The sequence below is a fragment of the Sander vitreus genome, chromosome 5 (assembly GCF_031162955.1).
Source record: "Sander vitreus isolate 19-12246 chromosome 5, sanVit1, whole genome shotgun sequence".
Taxonomy (NCBI): domain Eukaryota; kingdom Metazoa; phylum Chordata; class Actinopteri; order Perciformes; family Percidae; genus Sander; species Sander vitreus.
The window spans coordinates 31,641,857-31,661,046 of record NC_135859.1 but is presented as its reverse complement, the minus strand read 5'-3'; the positions used below and the strand labels follow the sequence as shown (position 1 = coordinate 31,661,046).

Below are 19,190 nucleotides of genomic sequence, written 5' to 3'. Positions count from 1 at the left end.
AAGTTTTTTAACACCCAAAAGACTCGATTACGATCACATAAGATAAAGAAAAGCTGGAAACTGAAAATATAAAACTAAATTACAGTTAACCAATTACTAAAATAGTTCCTTTATTTTCCAGGAATTTGTCTGGTTAATCAACTAATTAATTAGTAGTTTTAGCTCTAATTCTATCAATCCATTAACCAGCTAATCGTTCCAGCCCTAATAAGAGAAAAACATCAAGACAAAAATTAAACATTATCTCTTTATACAAACTATATCAGAAGACATCCTCCTCTGTGTGTTGTTTGATAGGTGGAGGTGGACAAGCAGGTTTTTCGGGGGACGGGTCCCAATAAGAAAGTAGCCAAGGCCAGCGCAGCACTCGCCGCCCTGAACAGCCTGTTCTCTGGCTCCAAATCTACGAGCAACAAGAAGAAAAGACCCAACCCTCCTGTGAGTACACAACGTGTTTCCATAGTCAGCTTTGAATTAAACAGCATCATGTTCAGTGCTGATGTGTGCCTGATGTGTGTTTTTGTAGCCAAAGCGGCCTGTGGCCTCGGTGCTGACTCTCCCGGCCCTCGCTGCCAGACCTCCACGCGTCCCCGTCATCCCCCGAGCTCCCTACATCAGCACCCCACCCACACATGGATACATCCCCCCAGGTGAGTCCAGCTGCATGACAAACTACCTCTTGGTAAATAGGGTCTCAGACAACAAAAGTGAGTTTATGATGGATCGTCTCATTCGCCTGGATACAATAATACACTTTGTGTTCTGTACTTGCTCCTCTTTCCCCCCAGGTTTTGGTGCTCCTTATGGTTACAGCCCTGCAGGCGCCCTCCATCCCTACGGTAAACTCACAGTCACTCTATCTGATCAACTATCCATCCATTTGATTTGTTCATCACTACATCCCAACATTTGAGTTCTTTTTTTTTTTCTTTTTTTTTTTTTCTTTGCTCTTCCTCAGGTTTTCCCTCCAGAATGCCCTCAGTAGTTGTCCCAGTCATCAGAGTCCCCACAGCATACCCCATCACCCACCTCTACCCCTATTAGGACCCTCCCTCACCCACTTCACAGCAAGCCACTTGTTAAAGTTATATCCTGACTTTTACTGCATGTTCACGACACAAGCTTCAAACACCAAAAGAAAACACTGGAATCCACAAACATTTGACCAGAATACCCAATCAGTACCAATGTTGTACAGCATGTCCCCTCATTAGCTTGATTTAATTGGCCATTAGAAAGTGGTGTGGCAGAACAGAGTTTGACAAAAAAGCTCTTTGATCATCAAACCATTATGCAACAAAAAAAACGGGTTCACCGTTTAGTGAGCTGCAGTGTGTCAAAGACTTTTACACTGCAGGGAGCTTAATGAACATTGACTATAAGGAACTAAATGGAAATCTAATATAGGGAACAAAATAACCACTCAACATAGGAAACAACCTCCATACACAGAAGGAAATAAATTAAACAAACATTTTATGGACCTAAAAAAAATCCAAAAACAAGACTACTAAATATCTCCTGTAAGGAAAAAAAACATTGTCTATCTGGGAAATAACTAAACATTCACCATAGTGTAGTAAGCAAACTAAATACAAATAAAGCTTCTTAAGCACACCAGATACTAATAATCCAATGTAGGAATCAAAAAAAGGAACCATAGAAAGGAGCCAAACATCCTCTGTTAGGAACCAAAGAAACAGTTTTCCTACTGTGTCTGTATTTTTTGTTTTCAATACGATGTCAATTTCCCTAAACAATGATGAACGAACTAAATATTCACCATAGCGGGGGGGGACCTGTTCAGCTACTAGATATTCAATGTCAGAAACTAAGCACCCACTGTAAAGAACCAAAAATCCTTTAAAGAAACCGTCCCTCACAGTGGATATTGATTTCATTTGTATTTATTGATTTGATCTCTATTAACATTATTTAACATGTTATTTTAGGGATTTAAAAGAACACCAACTGTGAAAAAGTAGCCAACGTAGGGAACAAAAAAATCCATTGCAAAGAACTAAAATGATTTAGTTTGGAACTAAAGTATACCTACCATACACAGACTACTAAATAATATATAAATATATATATATAATCAAGCACCAACTACTAAATATTAGGGGTGCACGATACAGAAAATGTCATGTTCAATATCCATTTTCAGGCTCAAGATTGGATTCAACATCGATTTTCTATTTAAAAAAAAAAAAAAAAACGATTCCCAGTATGTAAATGTAGTTACTTTTCCCATGTGATTGCAGTAGACATGCAATACAAAAAAAAAACGTAATTAAATTAAACAATATGAATCGGTAGAGCTTGAATCACGATTTGAATGTTAATTGATTTTTACTACAGTAGGGAACAAAAAAAGACTACATTTAATATACAGTGTAGGGAACTAAACATCCTCTGTATGGGAACTAACTCAACAACCACAATAGCAAATTTAAACTAGCCAATATAGGGAACTAAAAACACAAACGTAATGAGCTTAATAAATATGAAACTAAAGAAACAGCCACTGTAGGAAACTAAGTAGCACCGAATACACAGATAGAAACCTGACAACATGTAAGTGATCAGAGGGATTCTTTGTCAAACGGTTAATTATTCCTTTAACTACCACTCATGGATGCGGCTGCTGTTTTGAATTTTAATGTATCTGTTTTCAAATGTTTTAAGTTTCTGTGGCTATAAAAGAAAAACAGGTTTACAATAATCAGTTGCACTGAGGAACCTTTTCCTTTTGTTTGGATGTTTACAGTTACTGTTGAGCATTTGAGCTAATTCCTTTTTTGTGTTGAGTGGAAAATACTTTCTTTTCAGAGAGAGATTTTATTTTGACCTGTTTGTAGGTTATATTCTGTTTAAATAAATGCATATTTTTGTCAAGTGCTGAGTAACTTGTGGTCCGTAAAGGTCTTATTATGATTCATACACTGGTATGATTTGCAGTTACTTATTTTTCAAAAGAAGAATTATATTGCCTGCAGCAGTATACTGTAGAGTAATATTAGTACTATTTTCAAACACACTCTTCTTTTAGCTTGTGTATCCACTGATAATAATTTTGGTTTATTACAACTCTTACCTTATTTTTAGAGCTTTCACCATTATTTATATTAATAATATTACTGTTTATTGCTGAGTTCTGGAAGTGCAATGAAAAAAAAAAAAAAAGAAGTCGGTAAAAACCAGGTTAGCCAAATACATTTGGAAAACAAGAACAAATGTAACTCAAACTGTAGTAAATATCACAGTTCACAGCCCCCTTCAGGTTTGACCTACATGTACTGTACTTACTGTAGATGTGTGCAGTTTTTCGGGTTTATTTCGGGTGCTCTTACTTTCAGCTTGCTTTTCGAAATAAAGTGTTAGTTTGTTTACAGTTGGTCTGACCTTTTAGTGATGTCGCCATGTACCCAGATCTCAGCAAGTACAAAGTTAATCTAAGTAAGAGCGTTAAGCTAAGTAATGCGTTTGCTCACCCCCCCTTCTCCTGAACAGCAATTGACCAATCATACTTGAGCAACTGTAACTAGGCACAAACAGTTTGTCAAACTTTGGATTTTGCCACATGTTGTAGCGGTTAGCATAGAGCTGCAATCGGTATACAAAGAGTTGGAAGTGTGGTGTCTGCCTTTCCAAAGGCGAAAACATAATAGTGGAAGCGTAAGGAACATATTAATCTGTGTTTTTCTGCTCTGATGTATTGCACACACAGTAGTTAGCATGAATGTATCGTTCAAAAATCTTCGATACTGTGACTACTTTTTTTGATACCAATTTTATTAAACAAACAAATTACAACATTACACATTATGGCACAATTTTTTTTGTTTATTTTTCAGCTCCTACTACGTAGAGTTTTTCCTGCGTGTCTCTACGACGTGTAACGTTAGACAGCCAATCAGCAGAATTATTAGATCTTGCTAGAAGCATGCTGCATGCTTATTGGCTCACTGACGCGATTTACTCCTTAGGGATTGAATGAAGAGGCATTTTTGCGATACTCGATACTTTGGAGGGAATTCAGTCGGTACCTAAAAAGTATTGAATTCGGTACCCAGCCCTAATGCCTAGCTTGTACCAAGCGTTACCAAAGATCATCAACTGGTGAGGATGAAAAACACATGGAGGTAATGCTAGCTCATTAGCTAGCTAACTATAGCTAATAAAAATCTAGCAGTACCAGCTCTCATTTAGCCGTTAAAATCAGACAAATTTTGGACCCATCATTTAAAAAATGAATTTTGATTTCTCAACCTGCTGTTACTGTAAAACTACATACTGTATGTGCCGTGCGAGAACAGAAAGCTTGACAGGCTTAGCAACAGTAACTAAGTGGGACGGGGCTTGGCAAACAGTGAATTGATTTTCGGAGGAAAAAAACTAAAAAAACTACAAAAATAAGAACCAAGTTGTAAAAAAACTGAACTATCCTTTAAGATAAAGCTGCACCAGGCTGTTTCATACATTAGTAGCTTGTAATAACTCCTTTGCAAATCTGACCACAAACACCCAGAATTCAGCTCTGCCACAGAGCGAAACACAACTTTGTAGCACTGCTGGAGTCCCTGCTGTCCTTGATATAGGTCAATATGTGCCAGGCTGCACCAAATCTACTGATTTCCCCTGAGCGCTATGAATCCTGAGAGCTACTTTAGGCCTCCTGAGAACAGCTACAACAATAAAAACAGCTACAACAGAGTACGTAGCCTGCTCTAAATGTGCAACTTTGTCTTCTGACTAATTTTCAGTGATCACAAAGGTTGAAGCCATAGAAATAAAATGAATAAGAAAGGCCATTCAAATCAACATAGCAGAATGGTCAGAGTGGCAGCCATTTTTATGTGTACCATTCCATTACAAAGATCTAGCTGCCTACTTCCACATTAACAATTTGCAGCAAGTCGCGGACTCACTAGTGAGGTTTGCAGCAGCAACGGCGTAGTCAGCACTTACACTAACATACAGTTGTGTTCAAAATAATAGCAGTGTCATTTAAAAAAGTGAATAATGCTAAAAATCCTTAGAATAGCTTTTAATTCCATAATATCAATGCATTGAGAACACTGCACATTCAATTCCAAATCAAAACATGACCAAAATTGATCAAGTTTGTGTTATACCTTTACAGAAAGTGAAGAAAAAGGAATATTAGGCTGTTTGCTTTACTTTGAATAACTGCACTAATATTTTGTTACATAACCATTATTTCTGAGAACTGCTTCACATCTGTGTTGCATGGAGTCGACCAACTTCTGGCACCTGTGAACAGGTATTCCAGCCCAGGACGATTGAACTACATTCCACAATTCCTCTGCATTACTGGGTTTTGCCTCAGAAACAGCATTTTTGATGTCACCCCACAGGTTTTCTATGGGATTGAGGTCTGGGGATTGGACTGGTCACTCCATAACATCAATCTTGTTCATCTGGAACCAAGACTTTGCTCGCTTACTGGTGTGTTTTGGGTCATTGTCTTGTTGAAAGACCCATTTCAAAGGCATTTCCTCTTCAGCATAAGGCAACATGACCTCTTCAAGTATTTTGATGTATTGAAACTGATCCATGATCCCTGGTATGTGATAAATAGGCCCAACACCACAGTATGAGAAACATCCCCGTAACATGATTTTTGCACCACCATGCTTTCCTGTCTTCACAGTGTACTGTGGCTTGAATTCAGTGCATGGGGGTCGTCGGACAAACTGTCTGCGGCCCCTTGACCCAAAAAGAACAATTTTGCTCTAATCAGTCCACAGAATGTTGCCCCATTTCTCCTTTGGCAAGTCAATGTGTCCTGTGGCACATGTCTTTTTTTCAGCAATGGGACTTTGGCTTCTAGCTGATAACTTAGCTTCACATAGCCTTCTTCTGATCGTAACAGTACTCACAGGTAACTTTAAGTCTTCTTTGGTTTTCCTTGAGATGATCATTGGTTGAGCCTTTGTCATTTTGGCTATTCTTCGATCCATGCGAATGGTAGTTGACCGTTTTTTCCCACGTCGTTCAGGCTTTGGATGCCATTTCAAGGCATTTGAAATCATTTTGGCTGAGCAGCCTATAATTCTCTGCACTTCTTTATATGTTTTCCCCCCTCCAATCAACTTTTTAATCAAAGTCTGGTGTTCCTCAGAGCAATGTCTGGAACGACCCATTTTGCTGAGTATTTCAGTGTGAAATGCACTATAACCAGCATGCACAACATTTACTTCCTTCCTTCCTTAAATATGGGCAATAATTGACACCTGTTTCTTCACAGAATCAATCACCTCACTAATTGAACACAACACTGCTGTTATTTTGAACATGCCCCTTTCAATTACACAGAATGAGCAGCATGCATGTCATGACTGTTGGGTCTGTTGGTTTTCTATGACTCTACAACACTTACTAGTAAATGATTTGCCATGTAGAAATATCACTTCTACCAAAAAATTTTATTTATGAGGTTAGTGATGTTGGACTGCTATTATTTTGAACACAACTGTATCTCCCTGGCCCGCCTTGTTGGTAACGAGGAATTCATTTATTTATATTCTATGGTAACAGAAGCACTTCCCACATACATCTACTGATTTCTCCTGAGCGCTAAGAATCCTGGGAGCTACTTTAGGCCTCCTGAGAACAGCTACAACAATAAAAACAGATTAGCTAATCTTTAAATGTGCAACTTTGTCTTCTGACTAATTTTCAAGTATCACATATATTGAAGCACTTCCCACACCCATTCATGTTCATGACAAAACAATGATCCATTAAGTACTAATGTTATTTCTGTTAACCCTGGTTGCTGGTGTCTCCTGTCTGTAGGCGGCCTGTACATCGACAGTGCCTATTACCAGCCGCAGACCCTAGCCACACCTATTATCATCCACCTGGGCCCTCAGGATCTTTTCTGACCCCGCCGATGCCCCGAGACCAGACTCTGCCACAGCCTCTGCCTCCCGTTTAATCCCTCACCCTTATTAAACTCTGTCAGCGCCTCTCAATTACTGCGGTGCCGCCCCTCCGGGTTTCTCCCTCCACACGAGACACGGCAGCAATATTGAAAGCAATATGGAGGAGAAAACACCTCGGGCAACACTCTGTCAAGTCCAGGCCTGGTTTCAGTTGAGAAGAGGCCGCAGACGAGACTTTGTTTGACCCAACCTGCTCAGAAAATGTCAATAAAACACAAAGCAATACTTCTTCTGCCTTCGGGAATCTCGACGTGTTCCAAAGCGACTTGCCTCGAGTTGGTGAATTCAAACGGACCATCAGTACCGGCACATTCGCTACAATGTGACCAACTGTATGTAAATATATTTACTATCTGTATATATATGGATGTATGTGAGTTTTAAATATATAAATATAAACATGTTAATATGTTTGAATATGTAAAACCCAACGACGGGAAGCAACATATTTATAATATAGCTCTGAATGTAAATACAGTAGTGACTGAAGTAGCTTTGTATTTAAAGCACTCTCAGATATCTATAAATCTTAAGAGTTGAATACATTTTACAAACTGTCTTTAACACTGTATTGGTATGTTGATGGTATATAATCCCTATTTAAACATGATTACATGTAGTAGATTGTGTAGTCATTTTCCATTTTAAAAGCACCAGGATAAAAAATGTCACATACAACTTGACATTTAATGACTTATCCAACTAATAAGCTTTTAAATTGTAATTTGTCATCTGTTGTAAAAGTTTCCTGCTGTTACATGTCTAAAAATTAAATCAATGGTAACCAACCAACCAACCAACCCCCCCACACACACACACACACACACACACACACACACACACACACACAAATCGTATGGTGTCACAAGACGATTAACAGAAGAGGACATAACATAATTATGTTTTATTTCAGACTACAGACCAAAAAGTGAAGGGTTATCTCTGCTAATTAAGAAATATAATAACATTGATCATCTTTGAGTTGTGAACAAAACAAGACATTTGAGGGCGTCATTTTGGGCTTTGGGAAATACTGATTGACTTGTTTTTAAACCATTTTCTGACATTTTACAGACCAAACAACTTAATTAATGAATTAATTGAGAAAATAATCGTTATTTGCAGCCCTTTGCAATTCAGTAAATATAAGGAATCAATTAAGAAATTGTTTCTGGAATTTAATCCAATTGATCGAGGTCCTTCATTACGTTGACGCAAAAATAATAAACATCTAAATTGTGTTTGTAACATTGGCCACAGTTGTCTATCCACCCAGAGAAATTAAAGGGCTCATAACTCAGTTCAATTGATATCATCTCATGGTCAGTAGTATGTATCGCCATAACAACCAACCCCTATTTTATGTGCGTATTTACACTCTAGCCACAGTCAATCTTTCAGTCCCATCAAGCTTGGACAGCATTAGCATGAGCTTGAGCTAGCATGAGCTTGTCTTGTTCAGCTAAAAAAATGTTGGAAAACAAATTTCAGCAAACATTTACTGACTGTAGAGCTGCACTGTAGGTGGTTAGCTTTTACTTAGTATGTTAGCATTCAAGAACTACAGCTCCCATGATGCTCTGAGAGCACACATGAGCGCTGTAGTTGAATGCATTGGTTAAAATGATGGGTTGCTCCAATTTAACTGTTCTGTAATGTAGTAGATAGATTTATTTTAAAATATGGACAGAAAACATCAGCATCATGTTGACTGAAGAGTGAAACTTTCTATACAAAAAAAATCATCTCATCATCTCATCAGCTAGCTTGGAGCCTTCATCTTTCAGACAGATGCTAACTGCATAATTTTTTATTTTTTTTTATTTAACCTTTATTTATTCAGGGGAGTTTCACTGAGAGGCAGCCTCTCTTTTGCAAGAACGCCCTGATCACATTCACACCTGGAAGCTGCCTAGCACAACCGCAGTCTGATCTGATGGCCACTGAGCAGCTCCACTGGAGCGGTTGGGGTTAAGGGCCTTGCTCAAGGGCACCTCAGTGGTATTAATGAGGGAGGGAGGGACAAGCGCTGCTCTTTCACTTTCCCACCCAGATTTTTTTTATCCTGTTGGTCTGGGGATTGAACCGACGACCTCCCGGTCACAAGCTCTCTTCTCTAACCTCTGCCTGTTAAAACTACTGAAACTTTAATAAATATTCTAAAAGAAGATTGGAAGCCTGAAAATGTGGAACTTTCTTTCAAGGGAATTCATCAAAATAAATCTTAATTGCCCAAAAAACAGGTGAAAACAATTGACTTGTTCTCAACGTAGTTTACAAAATAAAACAAAAGGTACTGTTAAAGAAATTACAACGCCAGTCACCATCAGCACATCACTGTTCACCACTGTGCAAAAGCCTATTTTAGAGATTTAAAGCACTCATAAAGCTGAAGCAGCACCACATGAAATGACCTTCTCAGATGTTCTTGGTGCATTATTCCTCGCTGCAGCCCGACTGGAAAGCACAAGTGTCTAAAGCAATATTCAACTCAGGAACCTTCAAACCAACTCAATCTGATCATATGATGTGAACACAAACGCAAAACAAATGAAAGGTGATTAACGAGCCGATGCTTTGACAGAATGTGGATATTTTAGACACCCAATGTCATATGATGTACAGTTCATAGGGTAGATGAATGTCTCTGGTAGAATGTAAAACCACATTTTACTACTTTTAAAGAAGATTTCACAATATCATGAAGGTCAAAAGTCTCAGAGAGGGGAGAGTATACTGTATGTTTTGTTCGGTTTTTATGATTTAGTTCATGGATTTTAAGGTCTAAATGTTGCTATAAGTATCTTGTTTGCCCAATGACATGAACATCTGCGTGTTGTAAACACGGAAATGTATCCTATATGTATCATCCATCCCGTGTGATTTGGTCATGGCAATTTCATATCACTTAACTTGAACTGAGAGCAAAGAAATGTAAAGATTGTGAGCAATTTTGTTCTGTGCTAAAATATGAATAAAAATCAGCCTTTGCATGCTCTTAAATCCTAACTTACTGATTCTCATATTAGTTCACTCAACAATGTTGTCATTTCTGAACTTTCCATGCTCATAGTTCTGTACAGCTCCAACATTTTTTCTTTGAGTTCTGGGATTCTTGTCTTTATTGTGTGAAAGCAGAGATGCCTTTCGGATTTGTAACGGTCATGCAAAAGCCCGGAAATTAAAAAGAATGTGTAACAGAAATAGACAAGGAATGAAAGAAGTTGGAGTAATGTGTGTGCTGTTTGTTCCTGACCTCGTCTTCTTCCGGCTGGAAGTTATTCCTCCAGTCCCACTCGGCTGCTGTGGAGCTAATTACATCTGAGCGAAACAGAAAGAGAGTGAAAGAAACGTCTGATTACACACTGCGAGAATCAAATAACAGCCCAAAATAAGACATTCAAATCAGCTGTTTAAATGAAAAGCTGAGGCACTGTGTTTGTAACTCTGCAGGAAGCTTTTGAGCATTTGATCTCCAGTATCCCACTGACGTTCTCCAAATCTCACCTCGGTGCTACATGACACGCACAGCAGTAAGAAGATTACAACACAGGAGACTGAAAACAGACTTACAACATTTGATTTTACCACTGGATTAAAACAAGCACTACTTCTTGTTGAGGTAACATCCAGTTTATTGCTGCCAGAAGCATCACACAGCAGAGGAAGATAACCACTCCTGTCATCAGTCAAAGTGTTGATGTTTCTACCTGTTGGTTTATGACTGGAATATTTATTTACGTCTATTAAATAAACTCTCACTTCTCCTACGGCAGTGGTTATTATTAACAGCGCTTCAGTCCCCTTTTACTCATATGGAAAAAAACTTATTTTGGGGGATTTTCAGAGGAGAGTCTAAAAACCTTTGATCTGGTGAAAAACAATCCCCAAAAATATGTCATTAAAAACACATGAAAGCATTCATTTTTAAAGCTCCTATGCCTGGTTTAAATGCTAAACAGCCGACATGTGGAGACACAAGCTTTTAACCTCTTAACAGTAATATTTAAGGACTTCCTGTCTACAGTTTCCATCTCTGGCAGAGAGGTCAGTGTCTTGTTGAGGGACTATAATTAAGATCATTGAAAAAAAACAGCTGTTCCGGTCAGGCTAAAAGGTTAAGCATATGTTAGCAAAAATTAACTTCTTACTTTGAAGACGCACACACAGCGAGGTGCCGGCCACCAAAATAAAAACACGTTGCACAGCTGTTCTCCAGTACACCAGGCTTTACTGACTGTTCACGGCTACGTTGTGGTGTAAAAGCGTGACGAACTGGGGAGAAGAGTTGTGTGACGTGTTTTCATTTTGAAGCAAAAACTAATAAAAAATAAATAAATAATGGTAAAAGCTCCACAAATAAGTTTTTACATAATTTAAAGTTCATTCTTGACATGGTAACAGGAGTTTGACAAAAGAATAGGTCTATTAACTCAAAGGGAAATATTTTGCACCCGGCGCAGCGCAAAGCCCGACGCAAGTGTCTTTGCTAGTTTAAGACCAACGCAGTTGTCCCGTCCAGCGCCCGCGTCATCGTTTAAATAGCAAATGCACATGCGCCCATCTGTGCGCCCATGGGGGTGCTGGTCTTACAGGGAGGTGTGTTCAGGTGAATTCTTGGCGTATTTTGCTATCTTGAGGCAGTGGAAGGTGATCGCGCCATTGACCAACAAAAACCTGGTCTAAATACTGCAGCATTTCATTGTTATTTTAACAGCACATTAGGAAAATGTGCCTAGGCTCTTGCACACCACGCACACACTATGCTTGTTACGCACACAGGGACGTGCAGCAGCACACAAACATGCAAAAGATTAAAAATAAATATTACAATGTGAAATAGTATTATGATGTGTGCTTTCACTTCACACACGAGCAGATCAGTTTCTTCTCCTGAAAATCTCCTTCCTGTTCAGCAAATCCTCCATCATAAAATCAAAGGCGCCAAGGTACACACACGCCTGGCTTTTAAAGGGAATGGGAGATGGCACTCTGATTGGTTTATTACATGTTACGCCCACAACACACCTATGATTAATTAAGACACTAAGTACAACCCTTTTGAACCATGCACCTGGCGCACAGACCCTTTCCCCCCCCCCGTTAAACTAGCAAAAGTGGATTTATACATGCCCTAAAACGCACCTGCACCATGTGCTTAACGCTTAGATCGTTAAAAAAGGGCCGAAAATCTGCTTAACAAGAAACAAGAATAAGCCTGGCCCAACTTAAAGAAAAAGTTAAACAAAAGTTCTACCACCAGCAGACAGTTAGCTTAGCTTAGCATAAAGACTGTAAACAGGGGGAAACGGCTAGCGCGGTGACAAAAGTCCACCTACTAGCTCCTCTGAGGGCCTTTTCACACCTGAAAGGCTGAACCAAGGTCCGGATCAAGGTTCATGTTTTTACATTGTAACATTTGATCCAGTTAGTTTTGGAATTCCACTGCAGTTATGCAAGCGCACTAAAGAAATATACGTGACAAAACTACGTCCTGTCGTCATCACATACGTGAGCCGCGTCTCCTGATACTTGTAGTTGATTGGTTTGTAGCAGGCTTCCCCGGCCTCTCATATCTGTCAGAGTTTTTCCAACTGACTGCCGTGGCACTTTTTGCTTTGTTGCGTTTAGGCCTGAACAATTTTGGGGGGGGGGGGGTCTAATTGAGGAGGTGCTACATACTGCACCTCCTACGATCATGTTAAATCAAGTAATAAAAAATAAATGAAAAATCCACTGAAAATAGGACATTTATTTAAAACAATCTGTGATATGTAACATTGTTCCAGCATGTATCTAAAACAGTAAATATAATAATGAAAAGAGGAATGAAAAATGTTAAATCAAATGTTACACCAAACATTAAAGGTGCTGTAGGTAGGATTGTGAAGATCCAGGACTTAGCCAAAGAATTTGAACATCGACAACCTCTCAGTCCCTCCCCCCTTTCTGCTAAAGCCCGAAACGGTCCCCTAAGCCCCTCCCCCCACAAGGGAGAATGAATGCGTGTGCATGAGCAGTGACTGACATGCAGTTAGACACCCCCTGATTGGTGCATCTGAACAGGCACCGTTGGCTTTTTGCAAATCTCACTACAGGCTGTAGGTGGTGCCAGAGGAGCCAGATTCTTTTAAAAATGACCTGCTTTATGTTGTTCTACTCGAACATAGGGTCAGTTTCAGCAAATATGACAGAAAGTTAGTTTCATAAGTCTTACCTACTGCACCTTTAATTGTTGAATTAATCGCGGTCTTCATGATTAGCTAATCGCATTCTTTCAAATCACGATTTCGCTTTGAAAACGATTCATTGTTCATTGTGACACTGGAACTTTTTTTTTTGAGGAGCTGCAGCATTTATTCAGAGACAAACTGAAACCTAAACTGTACATTTAGGCTACTAAACCGCCAATTTATTCATTTATTCATCCATGTAGACTACATCTGCAGCAAAGTACATCAGATAATCTACTTTTTAAGGAGACTCAGGTCATTTGGAGCAAGCAGCGAAATCCTGTCTCTTTTCTTTGTGTCAACAAGTCAAAGCATCCTGCAGTATGGAGGCGCAGTGTGGTTTGGGGACCTCTCAGCTCATCTGAAGGCCAGGATTCGACGGCTCCTGGGAATCTGTTGCAAATTGGTGGGCCACTCAGTGGAGAACGCGTTCACTGCAAGCCACGTACCTCACACTGCCAGACTGGCTGACAAAATCTCCCTGGACTCTTCCCATGTGTTGCGTTGGGAGAACCAACTCCTGACCTCCGGGAGGCGCTATAGGGTCCCAGACTGCATTCTGCACTTATTTGTTCCTCTGTCAATATCTCTGCTGAATCAACACAGGAGGGCAAAGAAGTGTTATCATATCTTAGTTGGAGTGGACTGGGAGGCCCGCGTTGGACTCGGTTAACTTGTTCTTATACTGCACTGTAAATTTTATTCTCGTCTTTTATCTGTTTTTAATTTTCTTTGTTATCGTTTTTAACTGCTCTTTAATGTTTTAATCTTTTTAATCATTTTTAACTGCTCTTAAATGTTTTATTTAAAGCACTTTGAATTGCCCTGTTGCTGAAATATGCTATACAAATAAAGCTGCCTTGCCTTGGAGTCAGAGGCTAGCTAACTAAGTTTAGCATAAAGATTGGAAACTGCTAGCTTTGTAACTGCTGTTTTGTAACAGTAACAAAAGTCCACAAACCAGCACCTTTAAAACTCACTACTGTAATTAACACGTTCTAATTCATTTGTTTGATTGTTTTGGGTTAGGTCACCAAAACTGAATTATTAACTACAGAATGTTAAAATGGAAATAAAGTATTACATCTCTAAACATATATAGAGGGGATGCTCTTTGTTAAACTGAGCAACTGCTCATAAAAAATCACTTTTTAGCCCGTCAGTATTTAACTCTATATATATATATATATATATATATATATATATATATATATATATATATATATATATATATATATATATATTCATACATACTACATATAAAACAACTTTCAAAAGTAAACGTTCCACCAAAACAAGCTATTTTGCAGCGGCACCGTGGCTTTTCTCCGTTTCCACACTGACCCTACATGCTTTTCCATTACCATTTTCTCCTTGAAGTGAAATTTTAAATCTTAAAAATGTCGACTTGAGGAAGTCTTGTTTTTAGCTTGATGTCAAAGCATCTCTACATTATCCACTGGGCTTGTAAAGCATTTTATGAGCCTAAAAGATGTTTATCTTTCAACAGTAAATTGTGTTGAAATGCAGACTGACACTTTCTCAGATTTGTGACAGTGCTGAAAGTGCATTTGGACAGTGACAAAAGAGTGTTATACTGCTGTTTACATCCAGTGTTAGTCAGCAGTCATCCGCTCCCCTGAGAGTGTCCTGCTGCTGACCCATGATAGGATCCAGCAACTTGGCGGCCTCAGACCTCACCAGACGGATGATTCTTTGTTCCCACTGCTCTTATTTCTAGCAGCATCTTCTTGATCTGCCGCAGCGATCGCTCTGAAGTCTGAGTGTCGCAGACAGATGAGGATGTCTCACCCTGTTGGCAGAAAGCCGGTCCTCTCTTGTTTAGTAAAGTACTGAGACAGTGTGACGCCTCTGCGTTGGATTAAATTAGCGGTAAAGGATGGTGTGTGTTTGGTGAGGCAGAAGCATGCGAGTGCAGACGGCCGGAACGGTATCAGATGGAGGTTCAGATCCTGCTGGTATTTTTAGTGATGAGAAAGAAGCCAGAAGGTGTTGGATTACGCAACGTGGGCACATGCCGCCCTCACTGATGGCAGTTTGTCATCTTACATCAGCACTCAGGACCACGATGCACTGCAGCGCAGACGCACTTCAGCTGCAGTCTGTTCCCCTTCGCAAACACTTCGTACATCAACTGATTAAGGACAATCACAATGTTTACGTTTAGCATTCATATCTATGATAAAAATGACTTTTTTGATTATTGTTATTAGCTGTAGCATATTAGTAGCAAGATCCACTTTTGTTTTGACTTGTTTCAATACAAAAAGGAATATAGCAATATGTTTCAGTCATTTGTCTGTTCTGTTAAAAAGCAACACCAAAGCACTTTTCCTCTTCGGTCCCCCTACAGGTTGGAAGCAGAATTGTCCATTATCGTTATCGTTATCATTCGAACTACAGATCCGGTAGCCCGATCTGGTCATAGTCATAGGTCATTTAGTGCGGTCATAGTCGATAGAGGGCCGCAAAGCTAATGCAGAAGTGCCGTTCACCCTGTTACGAGTTAATGAACCAATGAAACGATTTTGGAAAAATTATTTTAAGGTACAAAAGAATCTTTGGTGTTGCTTTAAAAACATCGTGAGAAAATTGTGTAGTGAACTTAATATCGACTCATGAGTTGAGTGGATCTTTCCCCCTGTGTTTGAAAATGTATACACTTATTTGTAACTGCTTGAAACTACATTTACATGAATATCTTATTGTATCATTTTGCTTATTTGCCTTCATGTTTCTTTTTTCTACGTGTTTTTTCTTCTTCTTTTGTTTGTCACTTTGTAACATCTGTTTTGGTCATTAAGATGATCAGATTCAGCGCTATCCTCTTGTTCACTGCATCACTGACTTGGAGAGAGTTTTCATTTTTTATTTATTTAGTGATTTGCCATTTGATCACATTAAAATCTTGTACATTTCGAAAATGTTTGCCTCTTTTCTGAAAATGCTCAATTCCAATAATAAATAGATAATAGATAAGTCACGTTTCTTAAGTACAGCTTCAGATTTTAAGATAGGGCTTGTAAAAAGACTTTATTGACTCTCTCAACTTCTATATTTGTTGACAGGAAACCAGAATGGTGTATGCATGTTACATTTTACAATGTAAACAATGTATGTGAATTGATATCTTATATTGGAGATATTTCACAATAAGGTACACAAAATACTGAGTAGTTACCAAGGGAACCATTGAAGATCAAGAACAGTGTTACCTTTCTAATATCACTGTATTAGTTAACCCTCTGAGGTCTAAGGGCATTTTCATCTTCTTAAATTTACCTTTTAAAGGTATTTACATAAAACTGAACCCTATGTGTTTAACACAAATCAAACTCAGCTTTCCGTACAGCAATGTGTAAAGAGATAATTTGGCGCTAAAGCTGAAACGTTGATGTTGGGTTTTTGAAATTCTTTGAATTTTAAGAATCTCTTTTGAAAACAAACCTTAACTTATGATGTGTTGTACGAAAGGTTTTGGTGCTTGAAATGAGTTTTTAGGTTCACAAAGTGGTGTTAATATTAGGGCTGCACAATTAATTGCAATTGTATCGAACTCGCAATACGGACTAGTGCAATATCCAAATCGCAGGGGGGGGCGCAATATTTGTTAATGGCAAAATATGTGTCAAACCATTCTAAAATAAAGTATTGTGGTGCTGCAGAGACGTCCCGGGCTACAAATCTATCCTACAGACTGAAGAGAAAATCTTTGTTTGGTACAGATCCTCGCAGAAATCACACTATAATCACTGTAATTTCTTTCAATGTTAATAATTGTCAATGAAAATGAGAATAATGATACAAAAACGATCATTCCCTCCAATATTGTGGACTACAACGGTCTTCACAAGTAAAGTAAATGATCAGTTCACTACTTTCATTGAATTTGGATGCTTTATTCAATTTTATAGCATTTCAGAAGAAAAAAACATTGAAAAAAGTGACAATTTTTTTTGAAAAAGCTTAAAAAAACATGGGGAAAAACCTCAAAAGGCGCAGAAAGAATCGACAAAAACATCAGGAAAAGTCACAAAAAAACGTTGAAAAAAGTGACAAAAACATTGGTAAAAGCGACAAAAGTGTCGAAAAAAGCCCCAAAAAAAAAAGTTTTAATTTAAAATTTTGGCCCCAAAAAACTATCAATATAATATCGATATATATTGCCCAGCCCTACTATGAAGTGTAATAAACTGTAGGCTAAAAAAAAATAAAAGGTAACTTCTAATTCCTGCAACCAGGTGACGACTTGGTTCAAAAGGTCAGCAGGGAGACGCAAGAAGTCAGGGCCTAAAAAGAGACAAAAATCAGAACTCTGGGAAGAACAGAGGTTCCTCTCATCCTTCTTGAACAAATGGACAGACACAAGGTCTGAACATGTTTGAATGTGAGACCACAGCCTCCTCTGCTGGTGGACTTTCCTCTGCTTGCTAAGCACACACAACTTTTCTACCATGCTCGGGGTTTCCTTTTAAAGGTCCCATGTCATGAACATTTCACTTTATGAGGTTATTTCTAGTGCTGTCAAACAATTAAAATATTTGATCGTGATTAATCGCATTAATGTCATAGTTAACTCGCAATTAATCGCACATTTTTATCTATTCTAAATGTCCCTTGATTTCTTTTTGTCCCACCTTGTTCAATTGTATTTGTTCTGTATGTTCAAAAATATAAAACAATAAAAAGTTGATCTAAAAAAAAAAAGGAGCACAAAACAGTGAAAACAACCACTGGATACGAAAAGGGTATTTTACAACAACTTTGAATGCACCACGAGGCTGGCGAGGCGAGGCTGAGTCTGTGTTTTTCAGACAACGGCAGCTACAGTCTGGTGTTACAATCCTCTACAGTGAAATACAGCCACACTTTACGCCGTTTAGCTGTCAGCATTTTAACTGTGTTTACTCCAGCTGCTAGCTAACAGGAGGTTAACGTTAGCTGCTGCTAAGTGTAGTGTTGACTAGCCCGTGTCCCGTGCAGCGATGTTTCAGTTCCCTCTAACGTCCGTTTTCGGAGCATCAGAGTGAAGCACGGGCATTTAAGTGGCACCTAAATAAGGCACTGAAATCCGCGTTGCTATTCGGTCCAGTAGATAACGGTCGTTAAGGCACCGGTGCCGTATTAGCACTGCGTCTTGGACTCCATTCAAAATGGCGACTTTCGCCGAAAAGCGACTAATTTGCAGGTATGTAATACTCTTTGGCCGGCTCGCAAGCCCAAACAAGTGTATGCAGCGTGCCTGTTGTTTTGTTTCCAGTCTAGCTAGATCCGGTGTGGTGTTTCTAACGTTACTAGTTGTTGCAACAGCATGTGAAAAAAACTACAAAGGTTGTTAGGCCAAAAAGAACGTTAATCTCGCAATTAAAAAAATTGACACCGTTAAAATGGGTTTGCGTTAACGCCGTTAATAACGCGTTTAACTGACAGCACTAGTTATTTCACATTAATATGAGTTCTCCCAGCCTGCCTATGGTTCCCCAGTGGCTAGAAATGGCGATAGGTGTAAACCGAGCCCTGGGTATCCTGCTCTGCCTTTGAGAAAATGAAAGCTCATCTGGGCCAATCTGGAATCTTCCCCTTATGATGTCATAAGGGGAAAGGTTACCTCCCCTCCTCTCTCCTCCTCAATAGCATTTAAAGCTACAGACACAGAAATGGCACATCCTAAGGAAAGCTCATTGTGGGACTGGCTCTAGTGGCTGTAATTCTGCACCAAGGCTGAATTTCGGGAAAGAGACTTCAGATACAGTATTAGGGGACCACTAAGGCCTATATAAAAGAGACTTCAGATACAGTATTAGGGGACCACTAAGGTCTATATAAAAGAGACTTCAGATACAGTATTAGGGGACCACTAAGGCCTATATAAAAGAGACTTCAGATACAGTATTAGGAGACCACTAAGGTCTATATAAAAGAGACTTCAGATACAGTATTAGGGGACCACTAAGGTCTATAT

General features: G+C 39.0%; 1 protein-coding gene across 2 annotated transcripts in view; it reads left to right on the top strand.

Moving 5' to 3' along the window:
* LOC144518658 (spermatid perinuclear RNA-binding protein-like) overlaps positions 1 to 8,724 on the top strand; it is a 93,605-nt gene extending 84,881 nt beyond the window's left edge. The window contains exons 15-18 of one of the 2 annotated variants that reach the window (XM_078251486.1): positions 298 to 438; positions 527 to 650; positions 789 to 839; positions 6,826 to 8,724. In XM_078251486.1, the coding sequence (XP_078107612.1) occupies positions 298 to 438; positions 527 to 650; positions 789 to 839; positions 6,826 to 6,914 (405 nt within the window). In that variant the 3' untranslated portion in view covers positions 6,915 to 8,724. Of the gene's footprint in view, positions 1 to 297; positions 439 to 526; positions 651 to 788; positions 840 to 958; positions 2,379 to 6,825 lie in introns of those variants that run through there. The other variant, XM_078251488.1, reaches the window with a different exon arrangement.
* Positions 8,725 to 19,190: the final 10,466 nt, after the last annotated feature.